Below are 18384 nucleotides of genomic sequence, written 5' to 3' on the forward strand. Positions count from 1 at the left end.
AGTCTGCCACGCTATTTTATAAACACGCGTTCGTGATTGCATTGCCGAAGTTGCTAAGAGCGACGACGCAGCGGGAATTGACGTTGCTACTGTTGTGGTTTGCTCAGCTGTGGCCAGTCTTGCAGCAAACGACTAATTGCTGTTGCTACTATTTTCTTGTGGCCACCTTGCAACACTGGGCATGAGTCGAACAATAAATTTGTATTGAACAACTTCGAAAATATATATTTCTATAATTAGCGGCTTTATTATTAACTCTTAAAGCCCCTTAACGGTTTGCTTAAGTTCTTCAAAGCACCCCTATTTCAAGCGGGTCCAAAATCATAAAGATCTTTCGCTTCCAGTACGAAAAGGCAACAAAGGAAATCTTTTGACCATTTTGTGCTTAAAGCTTCGGTTACTTATGTATTTCATTCCCGTATAACTTGCCTCGACGGAACCATTATAAGGTGTTAAATTCTTACATAACCCAACGGTCCCCCTTTAAGTGTGGGAGAGTTTGTTTTTAAGCTTTACTGTTAATTATTTAAACCGAAGGACTCAAAGCAGCTCCAAGGTCAAAAAGTAGTGTTTGGGATTTTTCATTTAACATTGGCGTGCTTAAATTGAAAAAGCTATTTTAAAGGTGATTATAAATATTTTTGTTGTGGACAAAAAACTCCTTACACATATTAGTAGTCATGGGTTTGATTCGTACATCAGGAGATTAATAGTTATGAATTATATTCTGTAGATGCTGATTCCAAAAGAGATAATGACTAAAAGGAACGACAAAGCAGCACTGTGTAATGATCGAATACAAAAAAAAATTATTTTATTTTGGATATTGTATCTCTCACAGCAATCGCTCAAGTAGTTGGAAACTCCTTTGCTTTGGGTAAAACTGTTACTGTTTATACTCTGTTTGGTTGATAATGAACACACTTACTCAGGAACAACGTTTGCAAATCGGTAAATTTATTATCGATTACCGATTCCGGTTTTCACAAGAAAATTTTGTTTAACTTTCATCGTTACTCACTTTTTGTTGAATGGGTCTTCGACATCGGTATATACGATATTTCAACAAAATTATGTAAATCAAACTTTACTCCCAAGTTAGAGAAAAACGGTTCAGACATTCTAAAATATCTAAACAGTTGACTATTATGTAAAACCTAATGTGCCTTGGTGGAAAAATTTGTTAAATTGATCAATACCCTAATATCGAATGATTACCGTTTTTCTGGTTGATTATCTTTAATTAAAAACCGTTATTTAGAAATATTTTCTCGACATAATCTTCTTCAAGAGCAGCACAATCATTCGGCCCACTCTAACATTTAAATACCACTTTGATAGATCATTCGAGCGAAATGTATTATCGGCGAACATTTTTATGAGGTTTGCGAACAACTAATGGCCAAACACTGGTCAGAATCATCAACACGTTGCTCTTTTTGGTCAAGAGTCAGCAAACGCGGCACACATTTTGAACAGAGCTTTCTCATGGACAAATGCTCAGGCAATATAAATCCAACACGTTCTTTTGAAATCCTTACGATGTCAGCTATATTGTGCAACTTCACTTTCCGATCATTCAGAACGATTTTGTGGATTTTTTTATGCTTTCTGTTGCTACAGCCTTATTTGGACGCCCACTGTGATTTGCATCATTGGTGTCTCTACGACCACGCTTGAAGTCAACGAGCCAACGATTTGATTGTGGTTTCTGATGGTGCTAAATCCCTATGACACTTTTGAAACCGTTGCTTCGCTTAAACGGTATTTTTCCCATCAAGAAGCAGTGTAAAATTAAATCACGGAATTTTTTATAGTCCATAGTTTTTAAAATAAAAAAGTAGCGTCACTCTTAGCCAATAACTCGCAAACTAATGAATTGAATGTCATGAAATTTAACAGCTGTCTTTAGTTAGTTAGTGCTAACTGAAAATGAGGTGAACTAAATAAAACTATCGCCACCTTTATGTGAGGCTGGGCCATTTTCAGCCCATGTTTATTTGATTTATAACTTTCTTATCTTAAGAAACATTGATAAAGGATAAATGATAAATTTTAATGATGCTAAGTATCATCTTTGGTATATGAAAGCTCAACAAAGAAGCAAGCGAAATATTATATAATTAATTGTCGGCTTGAATACCACTATGTTTTCTTTCCTGGCGAGGTGGCTATTACACCGGTCACCGGTTGCTTTCATACCTCAATGTATAAAAAATAGGAAAATTCAATTCAATAAAAATACACAAAAATTCTACATATAAATAATTTATTAAGAGATACCAATCATCTATTTAGGATTCATTCTTACAATAGACATTTCAAAATAGACTCTTAATGTTTAAAAATGAATAGTTTTACTTTTCCTGTCATGTTCCATAGAAGTTTCTCTTATTAAACCCCAAGTATAATCTCCAATACTGTATACTGGTCTTGGTAACGTCTTTCAAATTTCATTATATCTTGATGGAAGTGTTCTCCTTGTTCTGCCGACTAAGCTCCCATATTATGTTTAAATTTATATAAATAAGAGTGTAACATGTGCATCTTTAGAGAAATTCTTCATCCGATGATGGAGAAATTCGTAATCATGTCAGTGATCAGTTCGTTATAATTGTCAGCTCTATGGTTTCCAAGTTTCTCCAGGAAAATATCACAATCCATCATTTTTTTATTTGAGTGTCTAAAAATATTCCAGCCTTTATTTTCGATTCAGAAAGCTTTGGAAAAAAGCTCTTCACGCATTTTTTGTTCCAATTTTTAATTTACATTTTTTACTTAAATCATAATTTTTTTTCTCTCATTTTAATAAATTCGCCGCAAATTTAGCAAAACGAGTCAGCGTCTCGTTTACAACTTCTCGAAGGCATTTTGTACTGATTGTTACAGGAAACAAAATTATGAAACACATTATTTCTCTGTAATTTGCGTATACATACTGTCGTACACAACGACCGATGCGATGTGACTCTATCTCATTATACAGCCGATCAAATCGCTATAATTGCTTAAAAAAGCAAATATTTTCGATTTGTAATCGTCCTTTTCCATATATATTTGCTTATAACTATAAACAGAATATATTTAGTAAAGCCGATGTACAAAGCAAAAAAAAATTGTTTGTTGACCTGTGTCAAGAAAGTAGCAGTACAACTACTTCTGCGAAGTACAGTCCTATTCAGAAATGTAAATATTCCTTAGGGCATTAATTCATTTTACTGTCCTTCGAAGTTAGAGTCTTTAAATGAACTATCGATTGCATTGAGCAATTTGGTGATCCCTATGGATTCTAGGTAGTAGAATTACAGTTGCTAACAGCTCTGTTAGTGCTTGCTGAACAACCGCCAGTACTTGCTCGTTCGCAAAGTACTTATTGCTCAGAGTGAATCGAAGGTGACCTTTTTATGCTAAATAACGTTCACCTCGCATTAGTTAGGAATGAGGGTGCATTTTCGATTGGCGCCCATTCGACTGGGCAAACATTTTTGCCTAATGTCCATTGTCAAAATATGTGTTGGCATCACAAAGCATGCAACGATAACCAGACGAACTAAAATTCAATTCATTAGTACAAAGTACCGGACAAAAATTAATAAGTCTTGTTTGCCAACGGATAAAGTTAAATATGAACTAAATAAGCAAAGTAAACAAAAAGTTATCTAGTTTGTAATTTTGTATATTTTGTACTAAAAGTAATTTCTTCCAAATAAAGATTAAAATAGCTAACTTTCATAACCGAATAATCAATTTTTATCTACTCTAAGCTAGACTGACTTTTCTATGCTTTGCTAAAATCTTTCCCTTTTTTTATTTGAAAATCCACTTCACCAAAAATGGTGTGTTCAAAAATTTTATTTAAAAATCCACTTCACCAAAAATGGTACATTCAAAAAATAACGGTAATTTTGTTATTTAAAAAGAAACATTTATTCATTCATGTTGTCAGCTTCAAAATAGTCTCCATCCGATATTATGCACTTCTTCTTATCGTCAAAATGCTCAAACTCGATTTTTGGGATAGCCTTTAGCACTTTCAGCGATTTTTCATCTATCTTGTAAAACGACGGCCTTTTACAGTTGTTTTTATTTGTGGAACTAGGAAAAAGTCACACGAAGCCATGTCTGGAGAATATGGTGGCTGGGGCGTCGTAACAGTATTGTTTTTGGCCCATAAAAACGCGTCTAACCTTAGCGACTGCAAGAGACAAAGTAAGCAATAAGTAGAGCTGAAAATTTTATCGTACTTCAGGGGCATGTATGTCAATTAATAAAAAATTTTGACCGATTGACCCTCCAAACCTGCGAAATTTTAAAGCTTCTGTTATTTTTGAAACACACCTCGTACTTGAAATAGGAAAGCAATTTTAATATACTATATTCATATATATATTCATGTGAAGATATCCATTAGTATTTTAATTTTAGATTTATGTGTGACGAATAAATAGAGATAACGATTAATTGAGTTATTTTACGTCAAACTAAGTGTTTTATGCTGTGATGTGAACTTTCTTAAAACTCTTATTTGGTTGTGTATAGATTTACGGTCCCCACTACACAAAATATTCGCCACTCGCTGCCAAAACGTAATCCAACGATTATTAGGTAAACAAAATTTTGCCACACGATACTATTTGTTTTGTTCGTTGCTGTAAAATGCTAAATGCGTATGAACTTAGCTTTCTTCGCCAGCTAACTAGTAAGCGCTACACCGCGCATGTGCCAGTTTAATGATTTTATGGACTCAAACTCGCTGAATGCTACGCATCAAGACGAAGTCAACGTCCAGTAATACCAGTGAATACTCGTAAACTCGCAGCAGACGAAGACGACTACAATCGGAATATTGACGCTAACGCGCGCTGTGCCAACACATTTGCACTGTTGAAAAATCTGCTAAACGCATTTTTTTCGATAAGCCTAAAAGTATACAAGGAATTTAGGAAAAGTGCAAACTGCTGGTTTTAAAGTGAGAACTACACGTGTGAAAGTGCGGAAATACACAAATTTAAAATTTTAAACATTAATTACATGCGCAAGTCGAACACCTACCGCTTACTACGCAAAAATAATTAGACAGTGAAAAATTAAACATCAACTCAATTGGAGGGTACAGCATAAGTAATATTATAAAATACAAAAAAAAAAACAGTTTTTGAAATAATAACAAAGTTTGAGCGTAAAATTTGATATATTTTTTTTGGTTAAACAAAAAACAAAAAAATACCCACCAACTTGGCTTACTCACAAAGTCATTGAAAGAGTTGGCGAGGAATAAGCGACGAAGCCTATAGTAAAAAGTGTGATTCATACAATCCTTGCTACCTGCAGGCATCGCGTAACCGCAAGCGTGCGCGCCACAACCCACCCTCACCGATAATAACAGAACCAACAGAAAACATCTGTACCACCACCAAGTACACAGCATATACATATTTCGAAAGTACACGTTAGAGCGCATAGAACTCGTCTGGGAATAGCAGCTCAACAACACACCGTAGGTAAATACGATATCAACATCGACGACGACGACTTCGGAAATCGCGAAGACAATTCTCTTCGATTCACCGTCTAATAATTACAGCTGCTTGTTTATTCGTGCAGCCATATTGGAAAAATCGATTCCGTTCATCGAATATTTCAAACGCAAAGCGCATTAACACAATCAAGCTCAGAAAAATAATAAAACAGTTATTTGTGATTTACCAAAAAAAAACAAATATTGCCTAAACACTTTGTGCGCAAATGTAGGTGTGCTTGGATTTCTTATAGATTACGGTAAAAATTCCAATTTGCGTTATTCAACAACGTCAGAACGCTTGTGGTGAACACTCAGCACAACAACAACTACAACTAAGAATCGAATAAGCATTAACAGATTTGTTGCAACCAAGATGGGCGACGAGTACAGCCCAGATGTGAGCTCCATGGAGACAAGTAAGTGCAATATATTGTAGCTAAAAAGCAAAGAAAGTTGCATACCTCTAGGTATTACGTGAACTTGAGATGTGCAACAGTCGAGCAAGAGAGTATATTAAGTTTGCCACGAAGTTTGTAACATCCAGAAGGAAACGTCGGCAACCCTATAATATATATTTATACGATCATATGTTTATAAATGATCAGCATACGCGAACTAGTCCCTCAGTTTTTGAAATGTCGATCTGAAATTTTGCACACGATAGCTGCCATACGAATTGGGCGATAGTAATTAAGCCCTTGTATGCAAAATTTTTTTATTTGTCAAGGTTTGTATCTTAACAAATTTGGCATAGGTTATTGTCTGAAGCAATGATGCAATCTTCGAAGAAATTGTTCAGATCGAATCACTATAGCATATATCTGTCATACAAACTGAACGATCGGAATAAAGTGCTTGTAAGGAAGCTTTTGTATTTGGGTATTATGGTTTCGGTGTAACCGAAATTAACGTTTTTGCTTGTTTATCTTCTTATCAAGAATGAATATTATGTAAACATTAATGCTAATTAATATTGAAATATTTTCAGCCAAATATAGTGCTTTTATAAAGCTAATGTAATATATTCATATAATTTTTAAACTCGTTATACCGATCTTCTAACTTTTCTATTCCAATTTTGTAATAAAAGACATATAGCCTAAAAGTGGGTCTAAGTCTCGACGATTATCTCTTCATTCTATCCAAATTTTGCACAATTTTCATTGAATTCTGACACACAAATAGTCCTGGAAGACATATTCAAAATTTTTCTTTGATATCTTCCCAGAAATATATATATAGGGAACTTAAAGATCTTCGTTAGTGATTAATTGCAATGAATGCAGGTGCTTGTTATTGACTAAAGAAATTATACGTTTTCAGTGATTTCTTAAACGTCACTGGAAAATCTGAAAATAAAGATACAACAACGCATTTGAAAACTAAATAAAAAAAGTCCACATTTACAGAATTCAATCGGCGATTCATTTTGAAAAACTTTGGATCTCCTTGATTCCGTAGTCGCTTCTCCTCCAGGAGGAGCTCCGAAAAAAGGTGTCTGGCGGTGAGAAAGATTTTTCTGCTTAAAATGATCTCAAATTTAAACAAAAAAATGTGTATTAGTATAGATGAATACAGGTAATGATAGAATAACTAGTACAAATTTTAATTTTTGACAAAATAAAGTTTTGGTACCCCTTAAATTAAGTTAAAAAAGTCTTACAAATACGTTCTTATCTCCGAAACTATTGGCCTTTCTAATCTTTCTTTTACGAAATTTTGTGTCAACTTACCTTCTTATATCCCAAACACACAGAATTTTTATACTTTTTCTACATATTGCTACAGAGTATAATAGTTTGGTTCACCTAACGGTTGTATGTATCATCTAAAGCTAATCGAGATAGATATAGATTTATATATGAGTAAATTATCAGGATGACGGGACGAGTTTAACTTCAGTAAAAATTAAGATACCTTGAGATAAAACTTGGTACTCATGTTCCTTGCCACCAAGATGTTTGGTGTTGTATCGTACCACTGCCACATCTGCAAATCGTTGTTAATCGAAAACCTACAAAGTGCGCTCTAAAGTAAACAGGACTTTAAAAAAAAAGACAGAACAAGTGTTTTATCGGCAAAATCAATTAATTTTATTCAAAATAGTCTCCTTCTGCTTTAATACAGCGTTTTGCACGGTCCACAAGCATGTCAAACGAGTGTTTTAGCTCGTTGCCCGGTATGGCCGCCAGTATGCCGGTGCAAGCCTTTTGAATGACCTACACGTCTGCATAACGCTTTTCTTTCATAGGCAAATGCGATTTTCCGAAAAGGTAGAAGTCGCACGGTGCCATATCAGGTAAATACGGAAGTGGTTGATTGTTAAAATGTAATTTTGGTCAAATAATCGGACACAAGCGTCGATCGATGAGATGGCGCATTATGGTGCAACAAACGCCAACTTCCATCTTCGCGATATTCGGGCCGAACACGTCGAATACGGCGCACCAAAGGCTTCAAAACTCCAAAGTAGAATAGCGCATTAACGTTTTGGCCGGGTGGAACAAATTCTTTGTGGACAATGACCTTGGAATCATAAAAACAAATCAGCATTGTCTTCACTTTTGACTTCTCCAGGCGCGATTTTTTGGGTTTTGGCTCATTTCTCATTTATGTCCTCACGACCACTTTGAAAACGTTGAAACCACTCGTGCACTCTGCTACGGTATAGGCAATCATCGCTATAAACTTGTTTCATCAATTGAAATGTTTCGGTAAAAGTTTTACCAATTTTAAAACAAAATTTAATGTTGGCTCTTTGTTCGAAGCTCATTTTCGCACCGATGACAAAAACATACTGAAACTTAAAACGCAAAAACTTCACTTCCAATAGATGAAATGTCATGAAATTTTTACTGGAAGTCGATAAAGGATAGCAGATAGACATATAGATGACACCACTAGAGTTTAATTTGTTACTTTTTTACTGTTTACTTTGGAAAGCACCGTATATACATATGTATATTGAAAAAGACACACAAGGGCAGTAGCTTTCCAACGCATGTTCGGAATATTCCCAATGTTCGGAATATTATAATATATCATACTTTTTTAATCGTTGAGAAATTTGGCCGCAATCGTGTTAAAGTTATGACCGACTATTACTTACAAGAAAGATTCCACTGTATTGAGTAATATTGTTTCTTGTTGGCCCATAGTATTGGTACTTGGTGGGAGTATTGATTAACACTCAGTGGTTATTGTAAATAATCGTTATAATTATTCATCTTACTTAATTTTGTGTTTGATGGAGCGAACCCGACTTAAACACAAATATCTAATGATAATCATGCATGCCATAAATGAATCCCAAATAAAATTAAATTATTTACATTGTTCTTCACAGTAATTCCAGCCATTTTGGGTTTTGCTGCCGCTGCAGCGCTCTCAGCTGTGGTGTATATTTGCGCTAAGCGAATACGTGTACGCAACCGTAAGCAGAATCAACATGACGCATCATTTCCCTTTCAGCCAACACGGCGCCCGACTGCTGTGCGCTCGCCAAGTGGCCAACCACCACACTATCTAAAAAAATCACCATCCCCTACTGGCACCAAGCAACTGGGCATTTTGCAACCAATGCAAGATCAGACCACCTCCCCGATTGCACCGCAAACCATGAAATATGTGGAGGAAGATGAGATACAACCAACCCGACACAATCGCCAGCTAATGAACGGCGAACAGAAGCATTCCCCTACCATTGAGACACACGCCAACGTCGTTGGTCAGACCACGGGAGGTAATGGCAACAATAACGGCCATCATCACTATCATCACCATCATTTGAATGCAATGGAAGACATAGCCAAGGAGTTGACTATCGATCAGTATGGAAAATTGGGCACGATTTACTTTAAGCTACGCTATTTGGCCGAACGCAATGCCCTGATGGTGTCGATTATACGTTGTCGCGGCTTACCCTGTAAGAGTGGTGGTGGCAGTTCTGGTACCGGTACCGGCGCTGGTGGTGATGGTGGCAGTAACAGCAACAGCAACAAAAACGGTTCAAACGGTTCTAATGACATACCGACTGGCTTGAATGGACGCACTCAAACTGCCACCGATCCGTATGTAAAACTTCAGCTTTTGCCCGACAAACAACATAAGGTAAAGACTCGCGTTGTACGCAATACACGCAATCCAGTATACGATGAGGATTTCACATTTTACGGCTTGAACATTAGCGATCTACAGAACATGTCTTTGCACTTTGTTATACTCAGCTTCGATCGTTATTCGCGTGATGATGTCATTGGCGAGGTAGTCTGCCCATTATCATCTATTGAAATCGGTGACATCTCCAAGGAGGCGCTCTCCATTAGCAAGGAAATACAGCCACGCAGTTTAAAGATTCGTGCTCAGGGACGTGGCGAATTGTTGATTTCACTTTGCTGGCAACCAGCTGCCGGTCGTTTGACTGTTGTCCTATTGAAGGCCCGCAATTTGCCCCGCATGGACGTAACCGGTTTAGCCGATCCATACGTTAAGATCTATTTGCTGTATAATGGACAACGTATTGCGAAGAAAAAGACTCACGTCAAGAAGCGCACACTGAGTCCTGTATTTAATGAAAGTTTCGCGTTCGACATACCGGCTGCAGAGGTGAGTGACAAAGGAATTTATTATGAAGAAAATTTTCAAGCTGAGTTAAGTTTATATTATATATATAGTACTGTCTTTTGATTTCACCGAAATTGGTGTACCATTTACAAATAATTAATTTTATTTTTGTATTGATTGGTATAAGAATTTGTAAATGTTTTTACTACATGCTTAATCTGATTAACTTTCGGGCCATTTACACCATACACTACTCAACAAATCCGAAGGAAAAAATTGCAACTGGTGTGCTAAGAGTTTTGTGGGGGTATTTGAGGTGTCGAATTTGAGTTCAAAAATTTTCCATCACGTGCAGCTATTTTTGTAATTTTAGTATATGATGGTAGTTTGACTCCTTCACCCCTTAACTACAACACAAACAAGTAAAGAAGGGCTATGTTCGGGTGTAACCGAACATTTTATACTCTCGCAAAGTCAAATAGTATACTCGTTTGAGAAAAAAAATTATAATATTCACTGACCGACATATTCGGCATAAAACTGGTTAGAATAACGAAAAGCATTATAAGTAGTACATGGAAATTGAGGTTAGTATTAACCCGATTTTATAATTTTTTGCCAATACTACATACTACTAAGATGCCACTGACTAATAAAATGCGCCCACTGTTTCATTAAGGTACCTCAGCTACCATCACCAATCATTTGGAGTAAAGTCAGACGAATGTTCCAAAAGCCTGATATTAGTTACATGGGGGCTAGGTAAAATTTTCACACGATTTGATCCATTTTAAGCAAAAGGATACCTTGTTATGAGTAAAACACACTCTCACATTTTCATTGAGATAACTCACATATTGGCTGATATATGCGGTATAAAGTCATCCGGATGTTAAAAAACCTTTATATTATTTATAAGAAGGCTATAGGAAGTATTGATCCGATTCAACCCATTTTGACATAAAACATACTATTATCGAGAGTTTCTTTTATTGATTTTTTTATATGAACTTCAATTATATATCTTACACATTGACCGATATTTTCGGTAAAAAGTCCAAGTGGGGTGTGGGCGGGGTTGTCACATATTTTCACACTGTTAATAGCGATGCTAAAAACATTTGTTCTTAGTGAATTTTGTTATTATAGCTTTGGCGGTTTAGGAGATATGCACATTAAACCTTTTAGGGGGCGGACCACTCCCACTTTTTAAAAAGCTTTTAAACTGCAGATGCCGCTAACTAATGGGATCCTGTATACCAAATAACTGTCTTGTATCCTATTGTGGAGCTTAGTTATGGCAATTTATTGCAAGAAATATGTGTACCAAGTTTCATAAAGATATCTCAATTTTTACTCAAGTTTCATTCTGATAATTTATATGTACACAACCTTATATCTATCTGGATTAGCTTTAGATGACACAAGCAACCGTTAGGTGAATAAAACTATTATTTTCTGTAGCAACATGTTGTAGGAGTATAAAAACCCTACGTGTTAAAAATTTTGATTATCATTATCGGTTTTAGCAACCCAAAATTAGCAAGAAACAGTCTCTAACATCACAGTCACAAAATGACTTTAAACTAGTGTTATTGGCAAGGGCGAGGCAAAAATTCGTGAAAAAAATGTAATCGAAAGAGTAAAAATTTTTCATTTTCTGCAGGTACTTATTTGATGATGTATTCAAAACACAGTTGAAATAAATTGTAAAAGCCCAAATGAAAAAACAACAATAGTAAATTAACAATAATGAGTCCTGAAAAAATTTTATAAGCGAACTAGTACTTCAATTTATAAGATATTGAACTGAATTTTGCCCCAAGAAGCTGCTCACTTGTCGGAATCGCTGATATCGGACCACTATAGCATATAGCTGCCATAAAACTGAACGATCAAAATTATGTCCTTGTAAGGCATTCTTTTTTATTTGGCAAGATATCTTCTAGAAATTTGGCACGCATTATTATTTAAGGCAACAGTGCGATCTCCGACGAAATTGTTCAGATAACTGTCATACAAACTGAACGATCAACATCTAGTCATGGTATGGAAAACCGTTTTATTTGGTAAAAAAAATCACATGGATTAATATCCAAAACAATGCTACAATCTCTGAAGAAATTGTTTAGATCGGATCACTATAGCATATAGCATACAATCTGAACGATCGGAATCAAGTGCTTGTAAAATTTTTTTATTTGACGATTTCTTCACGAAATTTAGCATGGATTACACAGATCTACAAAAAACAAAGACATGTTTGTTGCTCTGGATATGTAGCAAATTTAAATGTTTTCAAATGACCAGATTACGAATTTACTATAAGCACACGTACATACAGACACACACATATGCTAAGACTTGTTGTTTTAAGATATTTCCGACGATATAAAATGTTTAAATCAGAGACTCTACTACATAGTAGAGGATCCCTAATTTCTATCTGGTGGACGGTTTTCTTCCAACATATTTTTAATATTAATGTTACTTCGTAAATTCTTTTGAATTTAAATTAAAGTCTCTCATTTTGGCATGCGTTTTGACAGCGAAAAGTGACCGAAAAAACCCCCGCTGATCCGACATTGGACTCTACCTTTCACTTTTTACGAGTTAAGGATAATGCAATGCAAATATGATTTTGTATAGTTTTTGATTGATGCAAATAGTTGATTTACTTTAAAGTTTGAAGTTTTGGTAATGAAGCACATGACAGGCTAAAAGCAATCAAGCATACATAATATACCTTTATGAAGCTTTAGTGTGAGTCATAAGTTCATAACCAAAGAGACTTGAGCGATTTTTATACCATGAACAGGGTATATTAAGCTTACCACGAGGTCTGTAACACCCAAAAGGAAACTTCAAACTGATCGTTCAAACTCGAGGTAAATATCTCTTTATACCTGAAGTTAACATTTTTTCTTCTTTTTATAAATTTTGTACTTTTAATGAAATATACAAAGTTTGTCAAAGTAATGACTGTTCTGCAAAGTGAATATTGGAAAAGTTTTGTGTTGGTAGTTGAAAACTCCCTACATAGGTAGCCATAAAGCACCAAATTGTGAAGATATTGTTCAAAATATGCTGAAAATTTTTCAGAGTCTAGGAGCGAATATCAAGTATCAAGTTAGACTATCTCCGCAATCATCTGGATAGATTTTCAACTAATTTTGGAAATTATAGTGAGGAATAGAGACCGGTTCCACCAGGTTCTAAAAGTGATAGGATTGTGTTATGATAGCAGATTGCTGCTGGTCCTTAAAAATTGTCAACTGAAAAATTATAAAATAAACGCCCATAAAAGGAGTTTTATTGAAATATAACATGGGTTTTCGGCAATTTTCTCGCTGTTTACTTCAATGGCATGGTATTTGGTGCAAAAATAAACCAGAGCAAATCTTACAAATTCATTGATAATTTTAAGATCGGCGAGTAAAAATATATCCAAAATCGATCTTATATCTAAGGCAACAAAACCATTGTAGACCAGTGTTATTGTTCAAAACAACCGCGCGAAAATATATTATAAGCGTAGTGCATATCCATATAATTATATGTTCGGTACTTTGGAGATTTATTCTTATGAAATACCTCTTCCTTGAATGTTTTGTTCTATCAAAAATGTGTTACTATTTTCAGGGTATCGGCGCCACACTCGACGGTGTTTCACTGGAGTTGATGCTCTTGGACTGGGATCGAGTTACCAAGAATGAGGTAAGCTTTCTGACAAAAATTTAAATCAAATTGAATTAACTGAAAAACTGTTTCATTCAACTCCGGCAGGTAATTGGTCGTTTGGAACTTGGCGGTCCAAACTCTGGTGGCACAGCGCTAAACCATTGGAATGAAGTGTGCAATTCACCAAGAAGACAAATTGCCGAATGGCACAAGCTCAACGAGTAAGATGCTAAGAAGTTACAGTAAAATAATATGAAAAGCGGAGAAAAAAAATAGACGAAAACTATTTTCAGTTAGAAAGGTATATCTGCTGTGGGCACAGATTTTGTACTGAAAATATAAAACCTGCTAAATTATGTTAAAGTAATGCAAAACCACTTAGGCATATGTGCAAACTTATACAATACATACGTAAGCAAACATATGTTTGTATGCTAATCGTGTGCAAAACAGTTTGAACCAAATGATATTCATAATTCCAAATACTAATGAAAGCTCAATATTGCAACTTATAAAAGAGCTTTCGAATATATAAGAGCAACAACATACTCACCTATAACTGTAATATAAGCATAGAGCTGTATGTATTATCAACGCAGTTCCAAGTGTGGAGAGATCACATACACACACAAACACACACACACAATCAAATGTTGAATTTACAAAAACACATTAAAAACACACACACACATTAATAAAATTTAATAGAGAAACCCACAATTACAGTAAAAGTGTGTGAATTCGTTAGCAAGCGATTTCAATTAGTAGACCAATTTTATGTAGTTTTACGGTAATATGAAAACGAAAGGAGTTCTTTTGGATTCATGCGTGCTTTTTACGTTTTTACAAAAGTTTTGCTTCTACGCTTTGCCTTTAATTTTAAACTAAAATGTCTGCTTTAATTTAAAGTCCCTTAACTGCTCAACAGGTAAACTTTTTTGTATATAATTTATTTGGATTTTAAGAGTTTCGCATAGAAAACACCAAATTATATTCAAAATATGTACAATATGTTTGTATAAAAAATAAACATATGTATGAACCAATGCAGACCGTAAGAAATAATTTCTAAAACATAATACTCAATTATATAAAGACAGTGAGGAGAGGCGTGGCGTTGCTACGCAGTTGTAGTTACAAAACAGTTTTTGTGCATTTTCAACACATAAAATAAATTTTATAAGACTTAAGTTGACTTAACAGTTGTGCAAAACCAAAAAATATCGTAAGCTATACAAAACTTGTTAAAATAATTATTTCGTCAGTAATCTCACATAAAAGCTTTTTTGTTAAGTTACAACAGGTAGTTGCTCATTAAATATAACCGTAATATTGTAAGACCAGAAGAGATAAAATAAAAATGTGGAAGCTCAAAACCTGCACAATTAATTCTATAATGTAAAATCTATAGTCTTCTCAACCTATAAGCTACTGTAAGCCAATGTCCAACCAACGTCAATACAGAATTACTTCAGAAGAACACCGTGAAATAAGTAGGCTTTGTAACATTATATTTTTTCGAAAGCACATACATACATGAATGTTTAATACATGATCGTTTTTAAAGTAGTTATGCACATGCATATATAAATTCATATGTGTGTGTGCAGACTAGTTGGAAAATGTAGCATTTTTCAACTGAAAAACCAAAAATCCGATTCTTAAAAAATACACACACATACATATACACACATGTGTTGGTATATAGAAATATGATAAGCTTAAAATGTAGCTTTAATAGCTGTGAGTGTGCAAAACCGCAACAGATACCGAACCGTAAGCAGTACAATAAATGCTATATACTATGTTAAATAACAATCGTACGCATGTATATACATACATATGTACGTGTGTACTTGGTAGATTTATTTGTACAAAGCTGGAATATGTATGCACATATATAAGTTCTAAAACATTTAAAAAATATACTCAACAATACTGAAGAGTTTAAATATAAATAATAAAAAATTCATAAAATGTAATGCAATAATATTGAAAGATATTAAATAAAATTGGCTATTTCATTACATGCAATAAACAAATGAAAAATAATTCAGCACAGTGAAATTAAAGTAAAAGGCATGAAGCTGAACAAAAACTTATGAAATTAATAAATTCGTCAAGTAATATGAATCACTAGACGTCACTGCGTTTTGGATCATACTTGTATAATAAACCTACATATTTATGCTCTCTAAATACATACAGTCGCATATGAAGCACACGCGTAATAAATTTGTGAGCATGTGAGCATAAATTATGGAATTACAAACACATACATATATATATTTATATATATACAAGCATACGTACATACAGACACACATTTAGGCTTAAATACATATATGTGTATATGTATTTGTAAATGGCGCTCAAAAGTTTAATGTCCATAATTCTTACGTGCAGTACCAAGCTGTTCAGTCTACAAGTATGTAGTACATACTCGTACATCCTAAATTTCTATCTGACGGCGGTTTTCTTTCAACATCTCTTTAATATTAATGTTGCTTCGTAAATTCTTTTGAATTTGAATTAATATCTCTCTTTTTGGAAAGCGTTTTGACAGCGAAAACCAACCGGTGGATCCGACACTGGAGTGAACCTTTCACTTTTCACGAATTTGTATAGTTTTTAATTGACGCAAATAGTTGATTTACTTTAAAGTTTGAAATTTTGGTAATGAAGCACATGACAGGCCAAAAGCAGTCAAGCATACATAATATACCTTTATGAAGCTTTAGTGTAAGTCATAAGTTGATAACCAAAGAGGCTTCAGCAATATTTTTATACCATAAAAATGATATATTAAGTTTACCACGAGGTCTGTAACACCCAAAAGGAAACTTCAGAGACGCTATAAAGTATACATATACATACTAGTATGTATATAAATGATCAGCGTGACGAGCTTAGTCGATTTAGCCATTTTCGACCGCCGGTATCGGACAAGTATAGCTACAGCTGCCATACTAACTGATCGATCAAACCCAAGATAAAGACATTTTTATGCCCGTTTATGTTATCCAAAATACATTTGAAGTTAACATTTTTCTTTTTTTATGTTAAGCTTATTTATTTTATATTTGAAAGTTTTATTCTAAGCACGGCGTAGCTGTGTGGGTCAATGTCATTTGCTGCATATCCTAAAATGTAAACAATAATACATATTGAAACCATTATATATACATACACTTATAGATATAGATTAAAAAAATTACAGTATTTTGTGTTATATACTTTTTAGTTGTATACTACGTTGTAAGTAACTTTGTAAAGTTTAAATGCCAAAAAGCTTCATTCCCTGTAAATATGTATACAACTGCTAACATATATACATACATACATTTGTAGGTATGTAGAAAGTCATGTAGTGATTAAAAATAATCTGTATATCTTTAACTTCAAACAATTTGAAATTTCATACTTCATACAAATACTGTTTTCAGTGATGGCTGCTTTGGACAAGAAGCTCTTTATAATTCAAAGTGTAGTTTTGAAAATCCCGCTACTTCAATGACGACTGCTTTGAATAAAGTGTTCTTGACGATTCAAAGCTTAATTCTGTAAATACTTCTATTTCAGTGAAGTATGCTCTGGATTAAAAGTTTTTTACAATTTAAAGCTTGGTTCGCAAGTTTAAAGCAGGGCGAGTCTTAGAAGTATGCTTAAAAAGCCGTCATAATTACCATAAAAAGTTACATATTTTTCTTAAATAACTGAAAGCAACCATCAATCCGAAGCTGAAAGCCGCCAAACAAATGAAAAAAGAACACTTCAATAAATAAAAATTGCGAAGAAAGAAATTGCGTACAAGAAAGAGAAATTAAAAATAATATTATATAGAGCACTCATAGTTGTCTTTCTCTCAAATACTCTGCTAGATGTAAATTATAGTAAAATATTTACATGGTTTAAATATGTACATACTTGTATGTAAAACCATAAATAAATACATACATATGTACACACACATATATACACAAGTAAATAATAGAGTAAAATCTTTGCGTACATCCGCAGACTACATATGAACAGATGTATTTAATAAGGATAGAAAATTATTATTATATATTTTACTTATATATACTAACTATATTTAAGCAACCCGGAGCTACATAAATAATGTAAGAAATGTGTAAATCAACCAGACGCTTTCATGAGTTAATTGAAAAGTGAAAACCCTGTATGTGACTTAATTTAAGAATATGTATTTACTTGTGTTTATATGCTTGACACCGCATAAAAGCATGGATATCTATGTACACACACACACACATACACCCATACACATTTGCAATGTATGAACATTCAAAAAAGTGAATAAAAAGATTAATTCAATAACTAAAAGCGAGTAGCTGCAAAAAAGGAAACCAAACACACACACATAATATATTATATAAATGAGTAAATAATATAATAAACTTAAAAAAAACAATATTGTGTAGTATCGTGTTTTAAGTGGTGGTTGGCGCTTGTTGCGGACATTTTGATTCGCTCACCTAATTTGCCATAACTTTATTTTAGCCAAGCTTCACAACTATTGAGCTAAGAAAGAAAGTATAAAAATATGGCATTTGACAAAATGCAAGAGATGACTTAACTTTGCCACGATATTAATC

General features: G+C 34.1%; 1 protein-coding gene and 1 long non-coding RNA gene across 2 annotated transcripts; one reads left to right on the top strand and one right to left on the bottom strand.

Moving 5' to 3' along the window:
* Positions 1-3837: 3837 nt before the first annotated feature.
* Positions 3838-4714, bottom strand: LOC138856296 (uncharacterized). Its single transcript, XR_011395463.1, has 2 exons — positions 4300-4714; positions 3838-4195 (listed from the first exon to the last, which is right to left on the bottom strand). It is a non-coding gene; the product is annotated as an uncharacterized lncRNA (long non-coding RNA).
* Positions 4715-4792: 78 nt separating this feature from the next.
* Positions 4793-18197, top strand: Syt4 (Synaptotagmin 4). The gene is made up of 4 exons (XM_014242148.3): positions 4793-5937; positions 8868-10126; positions 13727-13801; positions 13871-18197. Exons 1-4 carry the CDS (start codon positions 5895-5897, stop codon positions 13988-13990), a joined length of 1497 nt encoding a protein of 498 aa, XP_014097623.2. The 5' UTR covers positions 4793-5894; the 3' UTR covers positions 13991-18197.
* The last annotated feature ends 187 nt before the right edge of the window (positions 18198-18384 follow it).

This window comes from Bactrocera oleae, chromosome 2 (genome assembly GCF_042242935.1).
Source record: "Bactrocera oleae isolate idBacOlea1 chromosome 2, idBacOlea1, whole genome shotgun sequence".
NCBI lineage: Eukaryota > Metazoa > Arthropoda > Insecta > Diptera > Tephritidae > Bactrocera > Bactrocera oleae.

What these genes read in the sequence shown, in the direction of transcription:
- Syt4 (XM_014242148.3), top strand. Translation starts at nt 5,895, where the DNA reads ATGGGCGACGAGTACAGCCCAGATGTGAGCTCCATGGAGACAA. An exon ending in TGTGAGCTCCATGGAGACAA is followed by an intron (nt 5,938 to 8,867) that starts GTAAGTGCAATA and finishes TGTTCTTCACAG; the next exon opens with TAATTCCAGCCATTTTGGGT. An exon ending in ATCGAGTTACCAAGAATGAG is followed by an intron (nt 13,802 to 13,870) that starts GTAAGCTTTCTG and finishes CAACTCCGGCAG; the next exon opens with GTAATTGGTCGTTTGGAACT.